Source organism: Colias croceus, chromosome 1 (assembly GCF_905220415.1).
Source record: "Colias croceus chromosome 1, ilColCroc2.1".
NCBI classification, from domain to species: domain Eukaryota; kingdom Metazoa; phylum Arthropoda; class Insecta; order Lepidoptera; family Pieridae; genus Colias; species Colias croceus.
Genome location: NC_059537.1, coordinates 14347381 through 14372632, shown reverse-complemented (window position 1 = coordinate 14372632; position 25252 = coordinate 14347381). Strand labels below are relative to the sequence as shown.

Here is a 25252-nt window from a genome sequence, read left to right as displayed (position 1 = left end):
GTAAGGTAAAAATAGTAGAAATTAATTATTATAAGATAGTCTTCGTTTTATAGTTTTAATACTAGAACCATGAATAACTAGTACATATTTAATACTTAATCAACTATCCAATCAAGCATTAAACTGTAAGAGGTGGAAATAAGCCAATCCTATTAGTCAAACTGCTTTCATCATGCTATGTTACCTTCCACATGCTCCATGCCTTATCTTTTATAACACCCCTCTGCCTCGGAAACCCCGTTATGTATTACTGGGACAGTTGGAAATAAGAGGTCATAATACGGTCCCTGATCTCCTTGAGCTTCCATGGAACTGTGAAAGTGTAGGAATATGTAAACTTGTGTATAATATATCTCCTGTAACATTTCATTCGTCGTCAGGCGACATTCAGTCATTGGCCGTAGTAAATGCAGTTTTAAGAACGTTTACCTAATCACTAGGTACATAGTATAAAACAAAGTCGCTTTTTCTGTCCCTATGTCCCTATATCCCTTTGTATGCTTAAATCTTTAAAACTACGGAACGGATTTTGACTTATTAGGTTTGAGACAAAGCGGGCGAAGCCGCGGGCGGTAAGCTAGTTTTACATATTCAAATCTTTGAATGTGTGGTGTGAGTTCCGACCATATATCAAACTCAAACTCAAACATTTATTTATTCAATAAGACTTCTTTTATATAGAAGCACTTTCGAATCGTCATTACATATTTTAACATTTACCATCGTACGATAATGTCTTGTGACCTATTTGTAGTTATTAGTTACAACAAAGTGTAAGCGTAGTCTAAACAAAACAATCGCTTCTGAATGAGCTATTTCCATAGCTATTTAATTGTAACTTTGTGTGACTATTTACCCGTTTCCCAGTAGCACCGTACAGTGTACACTTATCTTCTAATCGCACTAGAATCTGTTAAACTCCGTCCGCGAGCGACTTTCCCACCTCATCTAAAAACAATTGACAATCCTAGGAAAAGATTTAATGGATTGCACTTTTATGAGCTGTGAATGTGTAACGTTGTTGTTAATGCAGTAAATATCGGTTTATCTTTCGAGATGGTGTAATGTTCTACTTAGCTTCTTTTATTGGCTGTTTGTGATTATGTAATTAATTGTGCATCATCAAGCTCATATTGTTCCTATCATTCCTACTCAGCCCTTTTCGGGATTTATCGAAACACGCGGACCAAGTAAAGGTTGGCAGTTGTCACAAGATGTAGATCTTTTTCTGGTTCTTGGACATGCCAGTCTCCTCCAAATGTTATTCCTCGTACATACTCATGCAATTAGTAGGCTTGCAATTGCTGTGTTGAAGCTTTCTAAATGTGTGTAAACGTATATTCCGAATCGGTGGTGGTTTAATAAAAAATGATTATTCATAAGATTTTGTAAAAGTTTACATGAATAAAAAACATTTTTAGTTTATGGGAATTAAGTCAGGTAATGCAAAATCAAAGGCATATTTTGTGCTAAATTAGAATAGAACTTGGCACTAACCATTCAGTATTTTTTGCAACAATGAGGTAGCGAACATTTTTTCCATCGTCTGTTTTGTAACATGATATGTACATATTTTTTTACAGAAAAATACAAATCTGTTTTTAATATTCCTATTTTGAATAAATCCTTATTAATATTATAAATGCGAAAGTAACTCTGTCTGTCTGTCTGTTACTCAATCACGCCTTAACTACTGAACAGCATGAAATTTGGTATAGAGATATTTTGATACCCGAGAAAGGACATAGGATAGGTTTTATCCCGGAAATCCCACGGGAACGGGAACTATGCGGGTTTTTCTTTGACTGCGCGGGCGATGCCGCGGGTGGAAAGCTAGTAAATAATAAAGGTGGCATAACATATAAAATATTTCTTAATTGAAATTACACCACAAATCAAACGCCAAAGAAACCGTATAAGGACAAAAACAATCAGACGTTTAAATCTATTAAATAATACATCTTATATAAATGATTCGAAACAAATCAACAAAACATCCAAATATGGCATCGATATTGCTCAGCTGACCTTAACGTGTGTATGTTTTTACACTAACGGTAACGACACGACACCGACACACTGACTTGATCACGTCGATCGTAACACGCATGGAAACAAAAACAAAATAATATAAATACATACGGTAAAGACAATATCATTTGCGATCATATAAGTAGAAGTAAGTGAAGCATTTCAATTGACAGTTTATTATAGATTTCTACCAATCTCTTATTCTTTTATCCATTTTTATAAGAACTAACATTGTCAAACTATAATTTATAACTGTTATATTTGGCAATTATCAATAAGATACGAACTTGTTTGAAAAAAGAGGATGATCTAGCTAATCGAGTTCGAGTAATGTTCAGGTTCATAGCCTTCTTGAACGGAAGAAAAATGTATACTGTTACAGTGAATCTAAAACTACATCTAACTAACAAGAATCACGCGATATTGCACCGATATCGTTATATCACCGTGTAGTGTAAAAGCACACAAACGATTAACACTTCAAAATATATTCACAAATTCCGGATTATGTAATCGTGATCTCGCCTAGTGTTATTTAAATAGGATAACTTAAATTTTAATACTCGATTTGATGTGGCATCAATGAAATCGAAGGTAATATTCTAACTGCATTGTTCTCAACACTTAACTGTATATCGTTTACTGTTCTTATTACTATGTAATCTAGTTCACCAATACCTTATGACGTAGAGTTTGTTTTGTGCCTAATTCGTAATATCTTTTTTTCATGTACAGAAAAATGATGACCGACTTATGTTATTAGATGACTATGCAAAATTTTAATCCCAGTTTATTGAAAAACATTTAATGTCTTCAAAAACTTAAAAATACCATATAACATTGTTATTTATGATCGATATTTATTACCCTTGCAATATATTATAAAGTTCATTATTACAAGATTGCCATCCCTTTTCTCTATAACCTGAATATCAATTATAATTATAATCTTTAAAATGATAAGATCATGGATAAACATTAACAGATTTGATAATCGTGCCTGCACAAGTCTTAGAACGTGATAAAACTAGAAGTAACAAATCAAACCATCCCTTCATACAAGATCCTTGCGTGACCCACTTCTTATCGTAGCATCCAGATGTTTCCTGCTCAAATACCAGCCGCTCACTAAAGTATAATAAACAGCGAACATATTGATTGCAATCATCGGCTATTAAATCGCAATATAGTGATGATCGAGATCGCGGCACGGAAGCGTTGAGCGAATAATTTTCCGCGTCCATGCTCCCAGCTAACTGTGAACAGTTGCTCTGGCGCCGCAAAAGTAGCGGTGGACAGCTTTGCTGAGTACAGCGCGGTTTACTTGCAGAGAAGATAGATACATATTTGATGTTAAATAGGATTTCATCGTTGTTAAATTAGATAATTATATTTTTAATGATCACAAACATCTTGCTAAATAGTTACGATCATAGATATTTTCATCGTCATTAGAAGCATGTTGAGGAGCTTTGCTTATTGTACCGCGATTTACTTTAAAATAAAAAAAAACCTACGATGTTATGGTAACTGCTGATTTTTTGCCGTCCTTTTGTTGTGATGACGCTAAGTTTACCCTGATTCTACTGCGATTTATTGCAGAGCTAGAATATAGAATTTCTTCTTGGATGTAATCAAGTAATATAAGCATGTAACAGGAACTCTGTTTGTGGTTTAACAGAATTAAAAGTCTCTAACCAGTAGAAAGAAATATTTTCGTGGCGGTCATAGTTATGTTTAAATTTTATTTTAAATTCGGTCAAGGCGGGTAGAGCTCGGACGAAATATAATAAACTAAATTTCCAAGCTACACATCACTTCTTCTAAAATAAAATATAGAAATCTAATCGCTAGTTTTGTAGCCCCAATGTTAATGATTGCCGCCGGCTGAGACGGGAATGCGCTTATTCGCTGAACGCTCGCTTTGTTTTATATTATAAAGCCTTAAAACTTGCGGCTTATAAAATACTTGTCGTGTATTCATGTTATATAATAAACTACGTAGGCCTGTGAATGAGTGAGAATAGATGCTATCTTAATAGGAAATGATAAGAGTTTTAAAACACTCGATTATTATAAGTGCAGCTGAGTTCAAAAGCATAATTTTAGCAAAATATGTATTTAGCTAGGTTAATATAAAAAATACTTAAAACAATTTCACAATCGTGTTAGATAGTAGTAGAAAATATAAATATACTATTATAAGTTTTCCAAGAGTCCACTTGTGACTTGAGTGTGTTTGTTTCCTGTTAAATGTCCTGTAAATTATCAATATTAAATCTAATAAAAATCAACACCACAAAACTACATTCATCTTTATTATTTTTAGTATACAGATAGGCATGTAAGTAGTTATTTACAGCTTCGTTTAAACAATTCTTGTCACCTACAAGAACACCCACTGTGGACATAAACAAACCGGGGCGCACAACTAGTATTTAGATGTCGGCTCCTACGTTATATGCTAATTTGACAAATAGTTATTAATGTAGACCTCCCGTAGGATTTAGAGGTCATAAGAAACAATATAAAAGTAATAATCATGAATAAATTGTGTTGCATACATGATGCATGTTTTAGACGTGTATCACGCGGACGGATGGATAAAAATATATCGTTTAGTTGGTTTTGTAAGCACTTATATGCACTTATATGTGAATATTACTTTGTCTACAATTTCCATAGTAGAAAGACAAACAGATTAAGTTTATGCGCCGCCCCGGCAACGCGAGGGATCACTTACATAGAGTACAGTGAAATAATTTTTGAAATCAGTCCAGTATACATGGTTTGAGAGAGATGATGATGAGATTTGGGCGTACAAACGAACTCTTCAGCTTTATAGTATTAGATGATTGTATAAAAATACATACTAGATATATCCAATTAATCAAAATATATTATCTTAATCTTAATATTTTAATATTTAATATCTTCTAATATATATTATCTAATATATATTATAAAGGCGAAAGTTTGTATGGATGTATGGATGTATGGATGTTTGTTACTCTTTCACGTAAAAACTACTGAACCGATTACAATGAAATTTAGCACACATATAGAGGGTAACTTGGATTAACACATAGGATAGTTTTTATCCCGGAAATCCCACGGGAACGGGAACTATGCGGGTTTTCCTTTGCAAACGCGGGCGAAGCCGCGGGCGGAAATCTATTAATTTATAATTCACAAATATGTCATCGATATAAGCGACTTTGAAAGCTAAACAAGTCATCATGCGCAAACGCATCGAACGTTGCTTTGAAGTGCAATTATGCGCACATTTTCTCGTCCGAAGTGAAATGATCACTTTCTTATGATAATAATCGACTAATACTTGATGACTAGATACTAGTTCCATACCGTGGCGTGTTTTCTCGACAGGTTTTTAATTGCCGCGTAATTGCGACTCTCCTGAATGATGTTTTTAACGCGTTGTGCAAACAAAACGCTTAGGTGATTTTTATTTCATGCCTAACGATAGATTTGATTAGAATCTTGACTAGCCGCTTATCCCGGCCTTCGCCTAAGTTGACTCGGTTTAAAAAAAATATACCTTTTTAATCGGTTGTGTTTTCAGTGTTCGCAACAATCAGACAAAAAAAATCGAATCTTGCCTCTTAATTACTTTTGAGTTTAGTATAAAGTTTTGAAATCTGAATTTAATTAAAGAAAATAGATCAAAGATCAAAACCCTTCTAGGGTAGACAACAGACATGTCACATGACATTTAAATTGACCCTAGTTCTCAAATAGATATACCAAAGGACCAAAGGAAGTGAATCCAAGGGCTCGCCCAGTTTCTAACAACAATCAAAAACACAGGCCGCTACCTAACGGGCCCTATAAATTAACCGGTATAAGCTATTAATCCTTATTTATTAGCCCTCCTGGTTGTAAATCAAATAAATGTCGTTCAATTTAGCTATACTATAGGTTATAAACATGAACTTTGTAACTAGGTTGTAAGAATTCGTAACTGTTCTAATTGTTAAGAGTATTATTATATATACGTAGTAACATTTTAGTTATTTGTGTTTTGTTTGAGTTAAATTCTGGTTGAGAAGGTTGTAATAATACGTAACTGTAGGTACTAATTGTCGAAGGTATTAGTTACGTAGTAACAATTTAGTCATTTGTGTTTTATTTGAGTTAAATTCTGGTTGAGAATAGTTCTGGATTAAATTCAAATTAATAACATTAAACCGGTGGTAACTATTAGTAGCAATGTACATAGGTTCATTATATTTTATCGTGCCGTGTGTTAAAATTGTCCTGAAAATGTTTATTTATTTATAAGTTATAACGCGTCTTTATGCTTCTAGAAGAAGAAGCTAGTTGAATAGATAAATAAATATTTATTTGAAAAGCAAAAGATAATTCCAGTATGCGCTTATTTTAACATATTATGTATGTAGTGTATCCGTATCCGTTACACAAATAATATGCTTTTCACTGAAATCATAGCTATGATAGTTTTCTAGCTATGTAGAGTAGGTTAGGAATCTACGTGATTTGTGTAGTTGCATCAATGAGAGATGCAACTCGACGTTGCGTTGGTTTGTCTCTGTGGAAATAAATGAATATGTATTAATTGTATTAATAAATTAGCATTTTCTTTAAATTTAAAGGAATCGGTTATTTTTCTGATGATCCTTAGATTAGTAAATCTGTGCTAAAAATCATACGTTTTTAATACACTCACTTTATAATATTCTCAATTTATATCAAGTTGCATTATTTCCCACAATTTCATTAATTACTCCAAATAAAGAAAATCTAATAATACAAAACCGATCACGAGGCGGGACTCGAACCCGCATCCTTCGCGCCATTCCGGGGCGGATGCCTAACCAACTCAGCCACTCGTGACCCGCCTGAGCAATCGAATTTATTCTATCCTTTCAGTTTTAAATTCGATTGCTCAGGCGGGTCACGAGTGGCTGAGTTGGTTAGGCATCCGCCCCGGAATGGCGCGAAGGATGCGGGTTCGAGTCCCGCCTCGTGATCGAACTTTTTCTATTCTTTATAAATTTATATTTATAAAGCATTTGAATGCCATAAAAACCAAAAAATATAAATTCAAGAAAAGGTCGTGTTCCATCGTTACAATATTGTATTCACTGAAAAGTGCTTCATATTGGTTGAAATGGTTGTTAAATCATCTCAATAGATGGCGCGCGGTGTGTCCCTTAAGACACATAAAACTGAAAGGATAGAATAAATTCGATTGCTCAGGCGGGTCACGAGTGGCTGAGTTGGTTAGGCATCCGCCCCGGAATGGCGCGAAGGATGCGGGTTCGAGTCCCGCCTCGTGATCGAACTTTTTCTATTCTTTATAAATTTATATTTATAAAGCATTTGAATGCCATAAAAACCAAAAAATATCAATTCAAGAAAAGGTCGTGTTCCATCGTTACAATATTGTATTCACTGAAAAGTGCTTCATATTGGTTGAAATGGTTGTTAAATCATCTCAATAGATGGCGCGCGGTGTGTCCCTTAAGACACATAAAACTGAAAGGATAGAATAAATTCGATTGCTCAGGCGGGTCACGAGTGGCTGAGTTGGTTAGGCATCCGCCCCGGAATGGCGCGAAGGATGCGGGTTCGAGTCCCGCCTCGTGATCGAACTTTTTCTATTCTTTATAAATTTATATTTATAAAGCATTTGAATGCCATAAAAACCAAAAAATATAAATTCAAGAAAAGGTCGTGTTCCATCGTTACAATATTGTATTCACTGAAAAGTGCTTCATATTGGTTGAAATGGTTGTTAAATCATCTCAATAGATGGCGCGCGGTGTGTCCCTTAAGACACATAAAACTGAAAGGATAGAATAAATTCGATTGCTCAGGCGGGTCACGAGTGGCTGAGTTGGTTAGGCATCCGCCCCGGAATGGCGCGAAGGATGCGGGTTCGAGTCCCGCCTCGTGATCGAACTTTTTCTATTCTTTATAAATTTATATTTATAAAGCATTTGAATGCCATAAAAACCAAAAAATATAAATTCAAGAAAAGGTCGTGTTCCATCGTTACAATATTGTATTCACTGAAAAGTGCTTCATATTGGTTGAAATGGTTGTTAAATCATCTCAATAGATGGCGCGCGGTGTGTCCCTTAAGACACATAAAACTGAAAGGATAGAATAAATTCGATTGCTCAGGCGGGTCACGAGTGGCTGAGTTGGTTAGGCATCCGCCCCGGAATGGCGCGAAGGATGCGGGTTCGAGTCCCGCCTCGTGATCGAACTTTTTCTATTCTTTATAAATTTATATTTATAAAGCATTTGAATGCCATAAAAACCAAAAAATATAAATTCAAGAAAAGGTCGTGTTCCATCGTTACAATATTGTATTCACTGAAAAGTGCTTCATATTGGTTGAAATGGTTGTTAAATCATCTCAATAGATGGCGCGCGGTGTGTCCCTTAAGACACATAAAACTGAAAGGATAGAATAAATTCGATTGCTCAGGCGGGTCACGAGTGGCTGAGTTGGTTAGGCATCCGCCCCGGAATGGCGCGAAGGATGCGGGTTCGAGTCCCGCCTCGTGATCGAACTTTTTCTATTCTTTATAAATTTATATTTATAAAGCATTTGAATGCCATAAAAACCAAAAAATATAAATTCAAGAAAAGGTCGTGTTCCATCGTTACAATATTGTATTCACTGAAAAGTGCTTCATATTGGTTGAAATGGTTGTTAAATCATCTCAATAGATGGCGCGCGGTGTGTCCCTTAAGACACATAAAACTGAAAGGATAGAATAAATTCGATTGCTCAGGCGGGTCACGAGTGGCTGAGTTGGTTAGGCATCCGCCCCGGAATGGCGCGAAGGATGCGGGTTCGAGTCCCGCCTCGTGATCGAACTTTTTCTATTCTTTATAAATTTATATTTATAAAGCATTTGAATGCCATAAAAACCAAAAAATATAAATTCAAGAAAAGGTCGTGTTCCATCGTTACAATATTGTATTCACTGAAAAGTGCTTCATATTGGTTGAAATGGTTGTTAAATCATCTCAATAGATGGCGCGCGGTGTGTCCCTTAAGACACATAAAACTGAAAGGATAGAATAAATTCGATTGCTCAGGCGGGTCACGAGTGGCTGAGTTGGTTAGGCATCCGCCCCGGAATGGCGCGAAGGATGCGGGTTCGAGTCCCGCCTCGTGATCGAACTTTTTCTATTCTTTATAAATTTATAATACAAAACCGGTTGTATGTTTACAAACCGTTGTCCTTGACCCCGCGACCCGGCAGGTCACGCGGCGCGTACGCACGATCACTGAGTCACAGGTGTAGGTCGTTGAGTTGTACCTAACTGTATCTAGGTTTTAGGATTGTTTATTATGTATTTTATTATGTAACGTGTAACGATATAAGACTGGCGTGGCTATATTGTTTATCAATATAGGAAGATAAAAAACATAATCTTTCAGTACTGTAAACAACTGATTTCCGTTTGTTTGTTATCTGTCAATGTAAAATCAAAGACTGCAAAAGAGGCTTTGAAAAATTTACGATAGAACGGCTACCAAGAACTTTCAACTACATTATGTACTACTATTTTGTTACTACCTATTCCGATTTTATCGGAGTAGTAAATAGCTTGAACAAAATAGTCGATAAGGGATGAATAATTATTTGTAATTTTGTAAACGAATTTAGATATTTTTGTTTAAGAATTTCACCCTTTTCAATTGTTTTTGCTCACTTTTCCATTCTTATATTCAAGGAGTAAATAAATAACAATTGAATGTATTGTTGCAGATGATCAGGTCGGGGTAGCATGGGGCAGGCGGGCAGCCAGCCGGCGGAGGGCCGGCCGCGCCGCGTCCACACGCTGCCGAGCGAGCCGCTCCGACATGCGCCTAAGGTAATTATTATTTTACTCTTTATGCCACAAAATCAAGTTTTTCTTATGAAATTTCAGCCGTAGACATTTACATTCATATTTTATTTTACACCAAAATAAAAATACAGTTAAGAAATAATATAACGGTTAGGTAATACAAAGTAATTTAACATTATAATAACGCCAATATCCCATATCAGCAAAAGTTACAGAGAAAGTTTCTGTAACTTTTTATTCCCAAGTTCCTTATTATTTTAGTTAGCAGGTTGTAAGTAGTGTAGGTTTTTAACGTAGCAAATAGGTTTGCGAGGAGTGAAGCGACGAATATGTTTTGTGTACTTTAAACACCCGCACGAGCCGAGCGAGCTATCCTATTTCATCCTATATAAATTATTATGAATCTATTATTACTTGCAGGTGCTGCCATCGCTAACCGAGTCACCGCGCCTGCGCAGCACGGACAACGGCGCGATCCTGCACTCGGGCGGCACCATCAGCGGCCGCCGACCTGCCTCCATGACCGTGGACCGGACGCCGCATGGACATGTGGTAAGATTGTTTCGTTTTTTTTTCGTTTCAAAGGATTGTGTGAAACAACACTGATATTTACTCCTTCGTGTTATCAATTGATGTCTATCTTTTAAAAAATACTTTTTGCTGGTTTCACAGCTTCTGGACATACCTATCCATTATCAAGTTCCAGACTATATAGTTTGTTTATCGTATCTGTCTGTTAAAATGACAAATAATGTTAAATAGACGGACGTTAGTGTTATCAGTAGGTACGTGGTGAATTTGTAAATACCTTTTTAATTAAAAAAAAATTTCATCCTTGTGTTTTAGATTCTGCATCTGATTTTTGTTGAATCGAAATACATGGAGATTAAATACATGCTTATTTTAATTTATATTCTATATAAAAATCGTCTTTTGAATATTGCAATACTTTTATTAGTGCACATTACAAATACATTAAACGCAAAAACATCGTGCCCTAGTACTGAAGTTGATTTAAAAGCCTTTTAGGTTTATACAGATCTAGGGACAATGTAGATAATGAAGTGGCTCAGTGCTCACTTAATGAGGCACTTAAGTAATGAGCAAATAACTTAACTGAAAGCTTCCGGGACCCGGTCCCATTAGTGAAAGATGTTGGTCCTAGTTGATATGCAGGGAGTAATTATTATTTTAATGAGTCCATTTCTGTTTTTTAACTGCCTTTGATTTGTTTTGTTTTTGTTTGTTTTCCTTGGGTTTTCGACTTACTCGTCAACATATGTTTCTTATTTAATTAACGATAACTAAAAGTTTTTTCGAAGTGAGCGTCATTTTTTCGCTGGAACGTATTCATTATCTAAACTCTATCTAATTAAAACCAGGCTTTTCTAAATCGACTGGTAATACGTTAAATTCTGAGACACACTTGCAATTATAGTTTCTGATGTTTTTCAAGAATTAGGATTTGTTATTTAACAATAACTGTTTCTATTTAGCAGCTAAGTAGAACTCTATTTAACCACCATATTTTTCACATTAGTTTTTCATATTAATCGCCATTACTATAATTTGAAATTCCAGCATTCCAACATATACCGTTCGCGGTCAGCCGGGGGGGCGGAGTGTGAGTTCCGGTCTGAGAGGGAGATGCTGCATCGATCTCACACTAACCTGGATATACGGAGGAGTGACTGTGAGTAACATTACTATTGTAAACATTAATGTTTATTTCATTTAAGAATGTGAAATGTGAATCTTAGTTGTAGCGCTTTTGAATCTGGAAAGTTTATGTGATGGGTTTTATTTAATATGATCATTTATGAAAAAATCTATATACCTATATAAAACTCAAAGGTGACTGATATAGTGATCTATCAACGCACAGCCCAAACCACTGGACGTATCGGGCTGAAATTTGGCATGCAGGTAGATGTAACAACGTAGGCGTCCCCTAAGAAAGGATTTCCCGTTCTTGCGGGAACGGGGAAAAACGGGGATGCACGTAGAAAGTCGTGGGCGGAAGCTAGTATAATATAATCCTAGAGGATTATTAAATTTTAAGTTTAGTTTTAGTTAAATTCTCATTCCTTATTAACTGCGGCTTTGAAGATGTAGCTTTCATGTTAATCCATTGAGTAGATTAACTCATCATTATTTTATAGGATTCTTGACAAATTGGTATTTTTCTCAATTAATTTAATACTGACATTTTTTATATAATTATATTACAGCCAGCCTAAACAAGCGGTTTGGCTCGGAGCCGGACCTCAGAGAGGAGGAGCAGAGGCCGAGGTGTAACAATAAACACTTCCGCAAGAAGTACCGAGCGCCTCCACCACCTGCCAACGATGTGAGTTGTAAAACACCGTTATTATTAAATCTTATTAATGAACTTTGAAAGACTTGGCACTGGCTGAATTAATATGGCAAACAATCATTTATTTTAATGTGCATTTTTCACTTAGAATTTCAATTTCAATAGATGTGTTCTATAGGTACTTTAACAAAAAATAATAAAAAAATTCAAAGATTAAAACGTATGAAAACTAATTCCTTTCAACGCATTTCAGCATTGCGAAGAATCTTCGCCAGATTGCGTGGATGGTAACTCAAAACGTGAACCTCAGAAGAAATTAAGACTATTCCGTACAAGGAACGAGACTAAAAAACTGAATCCCTTAAAACTAGAAACGAAACCCGCCTACAGAAGTACGTACACCGACTTCAAGTCACTTGACTTTACTGACACGTCTTTCGAGAGACGATACAGATCACCGTGTAAAGACAAGGACCACCTGAAATACCCAGACAATGTTGACATGCTACAGACGACCACTTCTTTGAAGAGAGAAGAAAGACTGTTGCAAGGAAGACAAGATTACAGGAACAAAATAGATCGAGTGAGTGGATGCCGGGCTAAAACATCAAAAACAAACGAAAACAGCGAAGCGTGGAAAACGCCACTTTTGAATAGGAACTTCAGACATTCCGAAAGATTTAGCAAAACTGAATTTCAATTACCTTCTCTGAGAAGAGAAAAAACATTTGATAATACGCTCGCAATAAGAGAAAGTGAATCTCCGAGAACTACGCATGAAAGTAGACTGAAAGCTGCTGGAGACCACATTACAGCAAACAAGCTGGATAGCAAGTCGCCTTTGAGAAAATCTCTTCCTTCATTATTGCACAGAAATAATGAAGAAAAAGATGAATTTCAAATGGAACTCAAAAAGGCAACGAGTAGAATAAGAAACGAGTTAGTTAGTAAAAGTAATGTTAGTAACAAAACTAGTCAGAATGATAAAACGAAAGTGAACCCAACGAAAACACAAGTCAAAGAGTCTAGTCTTAACTCGAAAGATTGGAAACCAAGTAATGTTAGACGACCATTGAGTCGGATCAATGAGATTAAAGCTAAACCCGTTGATGATAAAATGAAATGTACTGATGCGAAGAAATTAAAAACAGATAGTAAAGAAAACGTTAAAACTTTGCCTGACAGAGGACAAGCTTCCGGAAAGGAATCTACTCCTGAACACTCACCGACGAGGAAAAAAGAGCCTCTTGGTAAACCACAAGAAAAGTAAGTAAAAGTTTTTAATGTTTCTAATTTGTATGTTCCTTCAAAGAAAGAATTGCTGATAAGTTTGCGATAATTTTCAATTTTTCAACCCTTTGTTTACAGACAAAAAGCACCATCCAAGCAATTCTACTTCGGCATGATAGAAAGCAAGCAAACAGAAACCCAGGATCACCTAAAAGACTTTCCTGGTCTCGGCAGTCCGATCATCGAGGAGTTCAGCAATTTCCACCTCATCGAGAAGAAGTTACTGGGCTACCACGAGGAAGACGAGCTGGATAAGTTCAACGAGAGATTACAACAGACCTGTAAAAGAAACCGTGAGTAAAACATTATCATTTTTTAATATTTCTAGTTAAGTTTTCAGGGATTCATTTGTTTTGATTATTCCGTAATAATATGAACTATAGTATTTTGTTATTTTTAAATATTTATTTTATTTATGCAGTGATGCAATAGGAAGTTATTTATTGAGACGGGCAATACACGATTTTTATTGTTTGCAACATTGCCTTAAATTAGATTTATATTGACAAATTTAATGATTATTCGTTCAAAAACGTGTCGTATTACGAAGGTCAAAATAAAGAAATAATATATTATGTGCCCAATTTTTGTATTGTTACTCTTTTGATAAAACTGTGTTTTATTAATTACTAGCTGTGCTCCGCGGTTTCACCCGCATTGCTCCGCTAGTTTTGGTCTTAGCGTGATGATATATGGCCTTCCCCGATAAATGGGCTATCTAACACCGAAATAATTTTTCAAATCGGACCAGTAGTTCCTGAGATTAGCGCGTTCAAACAAACAAACTCTTTAGCTATATAATCTTCTAATCTTTTAATATATAAAATTCTCGTGTCACAATGTTAGTTACCATACTCCTCCGAAACGGCTGGACCGATCATGAAATTTCCTGTGCATATCGGGAAGATCTGAGAATCGGCCAACATCTATTTTTCACACTTCTAAGTGATAAGAGTAAGGCAGAACAACGTTTGCCTGGACAGCTAGTCTTAATATATATAAATCTCGTGTCACAATGTTTGTCCTCAATGGACTCCTAAACCACTTAACCGATTATAATAAAATTCGCACACCATGTGCAGTTCGATCCAACTTGAGAGATAGGATAGTTTAAATCTCAAATCGTTTTAGAGAAAGCGGGCGAAGCCGCGGGCGGTAAGCTAGTAATAGGGTCAACTCACACCAAAAGAGCGTCGAAGCGCGGCGAAGCGGAGCGCAGTTTCCGTGTCATATGAATTTTAACTTTATTTTCATTACTATAATACTCATTATCGCATGAGAAGCTCGAACGAGTCGCGCGGATGCCCGCGGCGCCGCTGGAATTCCGTGGAATTCCAGCGGACGGACCGTGCGACTGCGCGAGAAGTCGCGGGAATTCCAGAGAATGCTCGAGCATTCGCGAGCGGCCGCTGGCAATATCCCGCCCCTCGCGCCCGCTCCCCGCACGCGTCTGTGCGCGCGAGCATTCGAACTGCGCAAAGAGCGACCCGTGAATTCATCGCGGGAAGGCGCGCGGATTCCCGCGACTGCTCGAGAAGTCGCTGGAATGCTCGAGAAGTCGCGGGCATCCGCTACTCCGCGCTTCGCCGCGCTGCGCTGCGCTTCGCCGCTCTTTTGGTGTGAGTTGACCCTTAGTATAGATTTATTTCAATTCCACTCGACAGTATCCTCCGAGTCAGCGCTGTCCTCGTCGTCGGGCTCGTGCTCGGAGGGCTCGCTGGGCATCGCGCTGCGGCTGCGGCCCACGCTGCCCAAGAAGCCGCCCGACGCGCCGCGCTTCTCGCCCGCCGCCGCCTGGCGACAGCTCGCCAGCTTGGACGCTCATCTTGCTGGTAAGTCTTTGTTTTTTTTTTTTTTTTTTGACGTGACAACGTCTTAAATTAGGTTGCGGCTGGGAGTCACTTATGAAAAAGTGTAACGCTCGGTAACGTTACGATGAGTCACCGAAAGAGGCACGCGGGCATGGTTAGCCCGCCTAAGAGCGAGAGAGACAGACATAAAAAGTCGTTGTCACGTAAAACTTTCGCCCGTATACCGACTTTACAGGCAACCAATTTTTTTTTTTATGTTATGGGATAGCAAACGAGCACACGCGTCGCCTGGTGTTAAGCGATACGCGCCGCCCATAAGCATCCACTCCACTGGGAAGTGGATGTGTTGCTGTCCTCAGGAAAGGGGAAGGATATAAAAGAGGGAAATTGTTAGGGATAACTTGGAGAATCCTTAGCTAGCAGCCGGTTTTTTAGGTATTTATAAGTGCTCTTTTTGAAGGTCTCCATGTTATAAGAATTGGGGAATACTGTAGGTGGTAGGTCGTTCCAGAGTTTTACAGTTACTTTGTACAAGCGATAACTGCGTTAAAAACAACCGACTTCAAACTTGCACTTGCAACATTTACGAATACAGACAAAAATGCTCATAAAATAAAAACTACTGGGCCTATCCGAATAAAATTTTTATGGGACCAATTCGACACCATCCCGCATCGAACAAAAAAGAATCACGTAAATCGGCTCAGAAACCTCGGAGCTCGGAGTAATCGGTGTACATACATAAAAAAAAAACATACCGGCCGAATTGATAACCTCCTCCTTTTTTTGAAGTCGGTTAAAAAATATATTGTTTTAAAGTAAGTTTCCTCGTAATCAGCGTCGTCCTGCCGCATGGAAATAGCTAGCCGCCTTGGATGCTCATATTGCTGGTAATAATTAGAGATACTTCTGATTTTGTTTAGGTTTAAATCACAATTTGTCACCATGAAAGCCAGTAAGTACACTATTTCTCCGATAGTTAATTTTCTATCAACATAGAATAATATCTTAACGTCTTGAAACATAGGAAGCTTGCCTTTATAGTTGGTTAGTTTTTTAAAGATAGGTAAAAAAATTAAAGATAGAAAAATGACTCTTTTTAAACGAAATATTAAACCAATTGAATCAAACCTTGTGAAAAATTACAAAAAATTATTATTATATTTCAGAAACTCGACCACTAGCTGTTGAAGTGAAGATGTCTGCAGATATATCTGGCGACTCATCACCCCGGTCCGAACAATCCGCGGATAAATCCGGGGATTCAGGAATATCTGGTGACCACGCACACAGTGATCATCGGATAGATTCGCCATCTAGACATCATGTAAGTAATATTGTTTGCAGACTTTAGACTTGATTCGAGATAATACTAGATTAATTCATTAATTGTTTTATTTATTTTGGTAGTTACTTTACTAACCCCATCGAAATTTCGACTAATATAGATAAAATTTCGATTTAGCAAAGAATGAAATATGATACCGTAAACCAATTTTAAATGAATGAATGAAAACAACTATAATATGTAAACTGTTTATTCACACTTGTGACATAAACCAATTGTAATGTCCGTAATCTTTTATATATATAAAATGAATCGCAAAATGTGTTGGTAAGCGCATAACTCGAGAACGGCTGAACCGATTTCGATAATTCTTTTTTTATTATATTCCTTGTAGTACGAGGATGGTTCTTATGGAGAGAAAACGTAAACATGTACCACGGGCGAAGCCGGGGCGGACCGCTAGTTTCAAAATAACTATGTTTAGCTAGTACTTATTATTATGAGACCATAGACGACACTATCAACTTTTTTAGCTCTTTTGTATGTGTGTCTGTCTTCTTGGTATCGACATCTTAACCCTGTCTTCCGTATCCAGGTGGCACCAGAAGCCACATGGACGCCGCAACAGGACCTGGGCGACAGCGGGTCGGAGGGCGGGGCGCCGCCAAGACTCGAAAAAGTGAGGCCGCATGCTTGCGTGCGCGGGACGTTAGGACTGTCTGAAATGAATTATCTTTTATTACGATAAATTAAATATCATAAATATGGATGTAGCCGAAAACTAGCTTAATGCGTTGTTTAATAAATAATCTCCTAACCTTCTCCTAACCTAAATTGTTAAGAAAAATAAATCTATATAGTTTTTCAATAGATCACTTGCTTAATCAAACTCAAATTTAGGTCCAATATCTGTTTGTTAATTGCCTTGAATAGTATACTGTACAATGTACATACCTTCGTTCATAATAAAAGACAACACTGATTATGGAAAATAGCGAATGTAATATATTTCATTTCAGACATACTACTAGTAATTATATGTTTCTTGTTTATATATTTACATGTGACTAACATGAGTAGCCTAACCTCCCGTGTACGATGGAGGAATAACGGTAAATTGTTCTATCTCTTGCTTCTCTTCTACTGTTCTGAATAGAAATGAATATCTCTTACTTATGATTTACTAATGATATTGTAACACAAAAAAAAAGTATGAATTTTGTCATTTTGTCTATAATAATTTTACTTGTAAGTTCGAATCAATTACATTTAAGGATCAGCTTTTTTCAGATTTATTAAGCTTATCCAATTGAAAATTGAAAAAAAAAAAACAATTGGTTTGTGTTACTAATCCATCGTGTACCTACATCTACATTCTTAATATTTTAACCTATTTCTTTAGATGGTGTAAAATGAAACAAGAATTTTATCATTTTAATTTTAAATACAGATAATTATCATCACATTATTATAGTTTCATTTTCTACAATCATTTTATGTTACATCTATTTTTTCCCCTAAATTCAAGGTGCAAATTTCTTTCCCTAATTTCCAGCCAGCTCTTACACTGTGCTTTTCTGTTGCATCTACCAATACTTCAATCTTTATTTCTATAACTATTTTCAAGCCAATTCAGCATTTTTCTCTTGGCTAAAAACCAATTTATCATTATTCCTCGTAAGCTTTAAAGAACTACGAACGCCGCATAGTTTAAAGGCATGTCGTGTTTCTACGAATGCTTTCAGGGCAAGCCAATGCAGCAGGGCTTCAACAGCCTGCAGAAGTTTAGGAAATCTGTCTCCGGGGCGTTGGGAGCAGCCCTTGGTTCTAGAAAGTTCGACTTGGAACATGAGCCAATGTTAAATGAGCCAGAACAAAACTGGTTTTTGACGAAAAGCGCGCCAAATTCGCTGAGTAATCCGATGTTGTTTCAACCACTGAGGGTTAAGAATGAAGAGATTAAGGAGGAGTCGGAGATGTTAGAAAAGGTAAGAATTTCATGATGATACTTTTATAAAGTTGTACAATAAAATATCATAATATGATTGCATTATTTACTAATATAAATAGCTAAATTTATAATCCTCTTAAAAAGACGCCAATAAATTCGATTTCCGAGCGACATTTCACCAGACATTCTTTCATTGACCACAGAGCGGCCCGATCGGGAATAGACACAATAGATTTTCTATTGTGTCTGTGATTCCGGGGGCTGAGGCATTAACAGTTTATTTAGTGGTAGTTATTGACAGTCTATTTTACAATCTTAGTAAATATAAATATGAAGGAATCGAAAATCATAAAAAAAAAATATAGTTGTCTGTAAAGTCGGTTTACTGACGATAGTTGAACGTGACAACGTCTTAAGGCCGATTGTGCTTCTTTGTCGCTCGTTCCGCGCTCTCGCTCGCACTTCAAGCCTTACATGGAACGCCTCAGAGCGAGGTAACGCCGCATGAGTCATGTATCGTGTGTCGAATATGTATCGAATTATAAGACGTTGTCATGTCAAAAAGAAAATCAGTTTAATTTTCTTCTGTTCCCCAAACTGATATAATCTATCAATTCATCATTCACCTTAACAATGGTAACGCACTAATGGTGTGTCCACTGTCCAGGAGGAGAGCGGTGCGTGGCGCGGGTCGGCGCGGTGCTGGGGCGCGCACGTGATGTACCTGCCGCCCGCGCCCGACCAGCCGCGCTCGCTGCCCGCGCCGCGAGACCGACCCCTCAGGTAATTTTTATTGCACGCCTCATAAGCGAAGCGTTGAGGTGGGTACTACTGTCACTTCGCGCAAAACATCTGATTTTTCAAACTTAAAATGTCTTTATGTATCATACATTGCACTTGTAAGATAATACATACACACACATATTAAGAAAAAACACTATTTTTAACATTCATGATATTTTTGATGTCATTTTTGTTATTTAAACTAGTTAAAAAACAGTTTAAAAAAGTTCTGTCTTGGACGTCCGTGTGTCTGTATGTGCGGAGGATTTTCTTGTTAACACTTTTTTTTTCTCATACGCTTGAGAATGCTCAGGAATAGAACCCTTTCATTTTTCAGGGTCTGATTCGATGTGGTTTAATTGTTATTAAATAAACAAAAAAAAAATATCGATTGTTCTCCATAATTCTAGTATATCTATATATATATTCTTTGTTTTATTTTTTTTTATATTTATAGTGTACTCAAAATTCACCATTATAAACTCGATTCTTTATACTATAAGCCAAGGTTTAAAAAAATAAGTTGGTAGTCAGTCCCTTAAACCTGCGCAGTTTCACATCTAGGTGGGGCCACAAGAAAAATAGCTCAATTATTACGGTACCGCTTTCTTTACTTTTCCAACTGTTTTATTTTATTTCTTTTTTATATTTATAGTGTACTCTTTATAAATAATCAATTTTATTGTAAAGGATGAGATTATGAGGCGTGCACTTTTGGATTTTCCAAACTATTTTATTTTATTTTTATTTTATCCCTAGGAGCAAATCCAGCGGTTGCCTGGAGACAGCCGCGCGGGCCGCCCGGTCCGCGCGCGCGGCGCTGGCGGGCGAGATGCGCGAGCGGGAGCGCTCCGCCTCGCCGGAGCTCGCGCGCGCCGTGCCAGCGAGGGTCGAGCCCGTCACTGTGAGTTACTAAATAAATCTCTACTAATATTATAAAGCTGAAGAGTTTGTTTGTTTGTTTGAACGCGCTAATCTCGGGAACTACTGGTCCGATTTAAAAAATTCTTTCGATGTTAGATAGTTCATTTATCGAGGAAGGTTATAGATAATATCATCACGGTACGACCAACAGGAGTGGAGCCACGGGGGTGAAACCGCGCGGAGCAGCTAGTAAATAAATCTCCCAGCGGCACAGCTTACTTACCGTACTTAGGCTTTTTGGGCGCCAAGCAGTAGTTTTCTGCCCCCGGAAAAGCACCGTCATAGGCTTGATTTGAACGAAATTTTGCGTTCGTACGCACAAATAGCCGATGAGGCTAGTTTATCGGATGATACGATGCTTTTTTCATTGCATGCTACCGCGATTTATTTATCCTCGGCAAAAGCCGAGGCTCTAAGCTATCTGCAAGCTAGAGAAGAAAAAATCATCAAGGTTTCGAAATATTTTAGTGCCAAAAAACTATCTAACATGTACCATAAATCTAACCTTTTTAGATTACGTTTCAAAACTAGTTGTTACGGTCTGTGCAATTTAAATTTGGAACACTGATAAAACATTAAAATAGCAATGGCTCACTTTTCACAATATCAGATTTACAACGAAGTGCGTGATTTTTAACAAAAAACTCATTTCATAAACAAAAAAAATATTTTGACAAAATCTGCTTAAATTAGTTAATTCATGATTTTTTCGTAACTTGGACACTGCAATTATCTTAACATTTTAGGAGAACATCTTAAATTCTTTACCAAGTATCCAAGACCTTGATAACACGCTTTTATTTATCAGTTTCATCTGTATGTTTATATGTAGTCCTTTCTATTTCTTTTAGGCTCAATTTTGACTTATATAAAATAGTCCTTTCTATTTCTTTTAGGCTCAATTTTTACCCTTTTTAAACGGACATGTTTAATTCCAACTTTGTACACTTATCAGCGATTGGTGACAATACAATTATTTCATGAGTTTATCTTATTATCCTGATAAGAATCGCCAGGATTGAATAATTTCCTTACGTATACTGCATATAAGGACAAGTGACACAATTTTATCTTTATTCATATCTGTTTATTACAAACTCCCCTTAGTGTAACATCTGCTTCATTGTGTTTCCATATGCTTTTACCATACGACGCACTAATTCTTCTGTCTTTTTAATTCTTGTTCAAACAACGTTTACAAATATCTTCACCAATTAGTAGGGTTCTAAAATGTCGCGTAAGTGTGTTTCCCACGCACTAACAATTAGCACTTTACACTTCCGTACTTAGGCCGTTTGTTCGCAATTTGTTTTGAAGCAAGGACATTGTTGTATAGCGATATGCTTCATTGACGTTTTGGCCTGATTGTCAGAAGGCGTAATAGGAAATACTATGCTGTTTTGAAGATGGTTTAAAACTGTTAACATAGATGCTTATAATTATTTAGAAGACGGTATTTAATGGTTAGATTAACAATGACATTAATATTATTAAACAACTAGCTTCCGCCCGCGACTCCGTCCGCGCGGATGTCGGTCTTTGCGTGGATGGTTTATTTCTCCATTTTGAGTAACTCGGACAATGACATCTTATAAATATCTATTGGACCCAAATACGGCTAGGTCTATAATAATACGCAACGTGTGTTCGCGGATTGTCTTCTTTGAGTAGAAAATTACTATATGGGTGAGAGAAAAGATCCGTAGATAATTTCTAGTCAAACCGTCTCCCGTCTACCGTCGTATTAGCGATATTAGTACCTATTACTCTCTAATTTAAATTAATAAAGTGTCCCTTTTCAAATCCATCACACCATTTACCAACACTACAAAGCGTGCCCAAAATATACATAGGTTGCTAACTATAAAAACGTAATCCTCCTGACTCAGTCATGTAAATAGTTGATTAAAGCATCCATTTCAAAGCCAATGATCCAATGATCACCTTATTATGATTCAAGTAAAGTCAAAAGCAGGGAAACAGACACGTTTTTAGTGTACAATTCGACCTCGCTTGTTGAAAATTCCTGAACGTAATATTAAGAGGGTAATGTCAGTTTTCGTCATAATACTGCCATAAAGGTTTTGTTAATGACCGTTTAGAATCGTGTTATGGAAATGATTATGGTATGAGGTAGTTGTTTAATGTGACAATTTATATGTATTATCATAGCTTTGGTTTAAATTTTTACGAACATTCTCTACGAGAGGAAATACATATTATAATAAAGTAAAGGAGGATTAGGGTCATAGATATTTAAATGACTAAATATAAGTTTTGTGTAATTTATATATCGAAAATATACATCAAAAACTTTTGCACTAGTCATACTTAGCAAGATCTATCTATTTTAACAAAAAGATCACCCTTCTAGAAAGTTCTGATTGGTTTTTTATGTTGGTAAACAACTAAACAATTTATTGATGTACTCAACCCAAGACTAGGTTAGGTTAAGTTTCTGTATCTGTGCTTCACAAGTACTTGAAGTTGAAACTGTCTATCTATCCGATAGCCACGTAGTTGTAAAAGTAGCGAAAGAAACTTACAGTCTACACGCATATTATTGAATGACATTCGTAGTAATTAAATTCATAAGACAAAATAGGATGGAGTGCCATTTAATTGGGGGCCACCCATAAAGTACGTCACACTAATTTCATGAGTTTTTGAGCACCCCCCCGTCCTTGTCACAGGTGGTCACATTTCTAAGACCCCCCTCCCTAGTGTGACGTCACATGTTTTGAAATTTAACATCGAAAAATTATTAAATTAAAACAGCAGTTCCGAAATTAGCTTCATTTCCATTTAAATTAAGTACCTACTTTTGTATGAAATCAACTTAATATCAAATATTTGAAACAATAACAAAAAAATAAAATAATAAATGAATATAAATTGTCAACAAAACAATTTAAACCGTGTTCCCTAAAGATAGAGTTGGACATATTTTTTAGTTTAATTTATATTTCAAATTACGCGATTAGTACCTCTAGATTTTGAAATGTGATGTCACGAAACTTAGGACCCCTCCCACCCCTTGTCACACCATGTCACACTTTGTCGACCCCCTCCCCCCCTCTTTACGTGTGACGTACTTTATGGATGGCCCCTTGGAATTTCCGTTATCAATGAATTTCAAATAAAAAACAAAAGTTTAATTAAATACTTAAATAGTCAAACACCTTAAATTTAACCTAGGATTAATTATACTCTACATCCATACTAATATTATAAATGCGAAAGTAACTCTGTCTGTATGTCTGTTACTCAATCACGCCTTAACTACTGAACCGATTTGCGTGAAATTTGGTATAGAGATATTTTGATACCCGAGAAAGGACAGGCTACTTTTTACCCCGGGAAATAGGATAGGTTTTATCCCGGAAATCACACTTAATTCTTTTATAAATTAACATGTTGCTACCGCACGTTTTGAATACTTCATGACTTACCATTTTCTGGTTTACAATACTATGGAGAATAATAATGGTCCACTTCTAAGTACACTGCTTTTAAATAATTGTAGTACGGTGTTTGTAGGAACGTGAGTAGAATTTAATATTTTACGTGTTTGTATCCCTCAATTTATAACTGGATAAATATATGGGCTTCGGTTCGGTTGTTCGTGTGAATGTGAATGATAAGAAATACAAGTAAATAAGTCCTTTGTGATTAATTGTTTTCAAAGTTGAGAGCTAGATGGGACATTGGAATTAATAGATAAACCTACAATGCATTATTTATTTTTCTAATATTCAGGATATATTCAAATTGTTAGATATATAAAGATATTACCAATACCAAGTCGATAAAAGATTATCGGAAAAAGCTGTTCATCTATGACGAACATTTTGTGTTCTTACTTCTTACATAATTTAAACAGCGAAGATAAAAATGAATTTTGAAGGTTTCTAGCTTTGCATTGTTCTAGACTAGACTAGTTTAAATGTCACATTATAAACGACTAAAGTTCAAATTTAATTATAGAAAAACCAATGCGTTATATATTATGTATTTGAATAAGCAAAACTTCATAATTTATCTATTATCTGTTGCTGCAATGTAATATATTATCTATCCTAATATTGCATACAAGAAGCTTATATCTAATACACTGGAGATTGCACTATGACCATTGACTTGTCACAAGAAAATATAACCTTGAATGACGTCAGTGTTGTTTTTTGTCTCTTTCTGTGGGTGACCACACTGGTTTGTATATTCAGGATTTTTCGAAATAGAAAAAAACTAAAAATCATGGTCTATAAATAATAACGACATATATATTTAACAGTATTAATTATATTATAATATTACTGGCCATACTTTATAGGTACATACAATTTTAATTGGTATAGAATGATAGTTTTAAATAACTCTTGGCTACAAAGCCTGGATATGAACCGATATATAGCATTAACATCCTTTGTAAATAGAGGAAAGTTGTGTTTTGCATCAGATGCTGTTTACAAAATTGTAAGCTACTCAGATCTTCTTTTTAAACGCGTTGCTTCGACGGGTCAATTTCAAGCCAAAATCATCAAAGAAAAACTGTTTATAATAAACGCCTTGCACAAATTTCAGCTAACTTTACAAAGTTTATTTTTCAAAAGGTATTTTTTTCTGGGTCGTAATCCTCAGTAATTTTACCCTTGAAGGGCACATATATTTCTTTTTATTTTACTTTTTGGAAAGTTGGAAAATGGTTTTCCCTTTGGAAAATCTCGCAAATTGTAATGGTTCCCAAACCTGGGAAACCAGCTAATGAAGCACAATCTTACCGTCCTATCAGCCTTACCCCGATCTTATCCAAGCTATGGGAAAGAGTAGTCCTGCATAGATTGAAAACCCAACTACAGCAAGATCAGTTGATTCCAGACCATCAATACGGATTCCGAGACCAGCACTCCACGGTAGAACAGGTTCATCGCGTTTACCAAATTATTAGGGAATGTCTAGAAAATAAGGAATACTGTTCGGCCGCCTTCCTCGATGTC

At 36.3% G+C, this 25252-nt stretch overlaps 1 protein-coding gene across 1 annotated transcript in view; it reads left to right on the top strand.

The window, feature by feature from the left end:
- The window catches only part of LOC123693864, a 106593-nt gene that overhangs the window by 55758 nt on the left and 25583 nt on the right, over positions 1 to 25252 (top strand). The window contains exons 4-15 of the mRNA XM_045639126.1: positions 9810 to 9915; positions 10312 to 10443; positions 11473 to 11584; positions 12123 to 12241; positions 12462 to 13474; positions 13577 to 13791; positions 15163 to 15330; positions 16479 to 16636; positions 17193 to 17276; positions 18343 to 18585; positions 19216 to 19331; positions 20091 to 20235. Of these exons, the coding sequence (XP_045495082.1) occupies positions 9829 to 9915; positions 10312 to 10443; positions 11473 to 11584; positions 12123 to 12241; positions 12462 to 13474; positions 13577 to 13791; positions 15163 to 15330; positions 16479 to 16636; positions 17193 to 17276; positions 18343 to 18585; positions 19216 to 19331; positions 20091 to 20235 (2592 nt within the window). The 5' untranslated portion in view covers positions 9810 to 9828. The remainder of the gene's footprint in view (positions 1 to 9809; positions 9916 to 10311; positions 10444 to 11472; positions 11585 to 12122; positions 12242 to 12461; positions 13475 to 13576; positions 13792 to 15162; positions 15331 to 16478; positions 16637 to 17192; positions 17277 to 18342; positions 18586 to 19215; positions 19332 to 20090; positions 20236 to 25252) is intronic.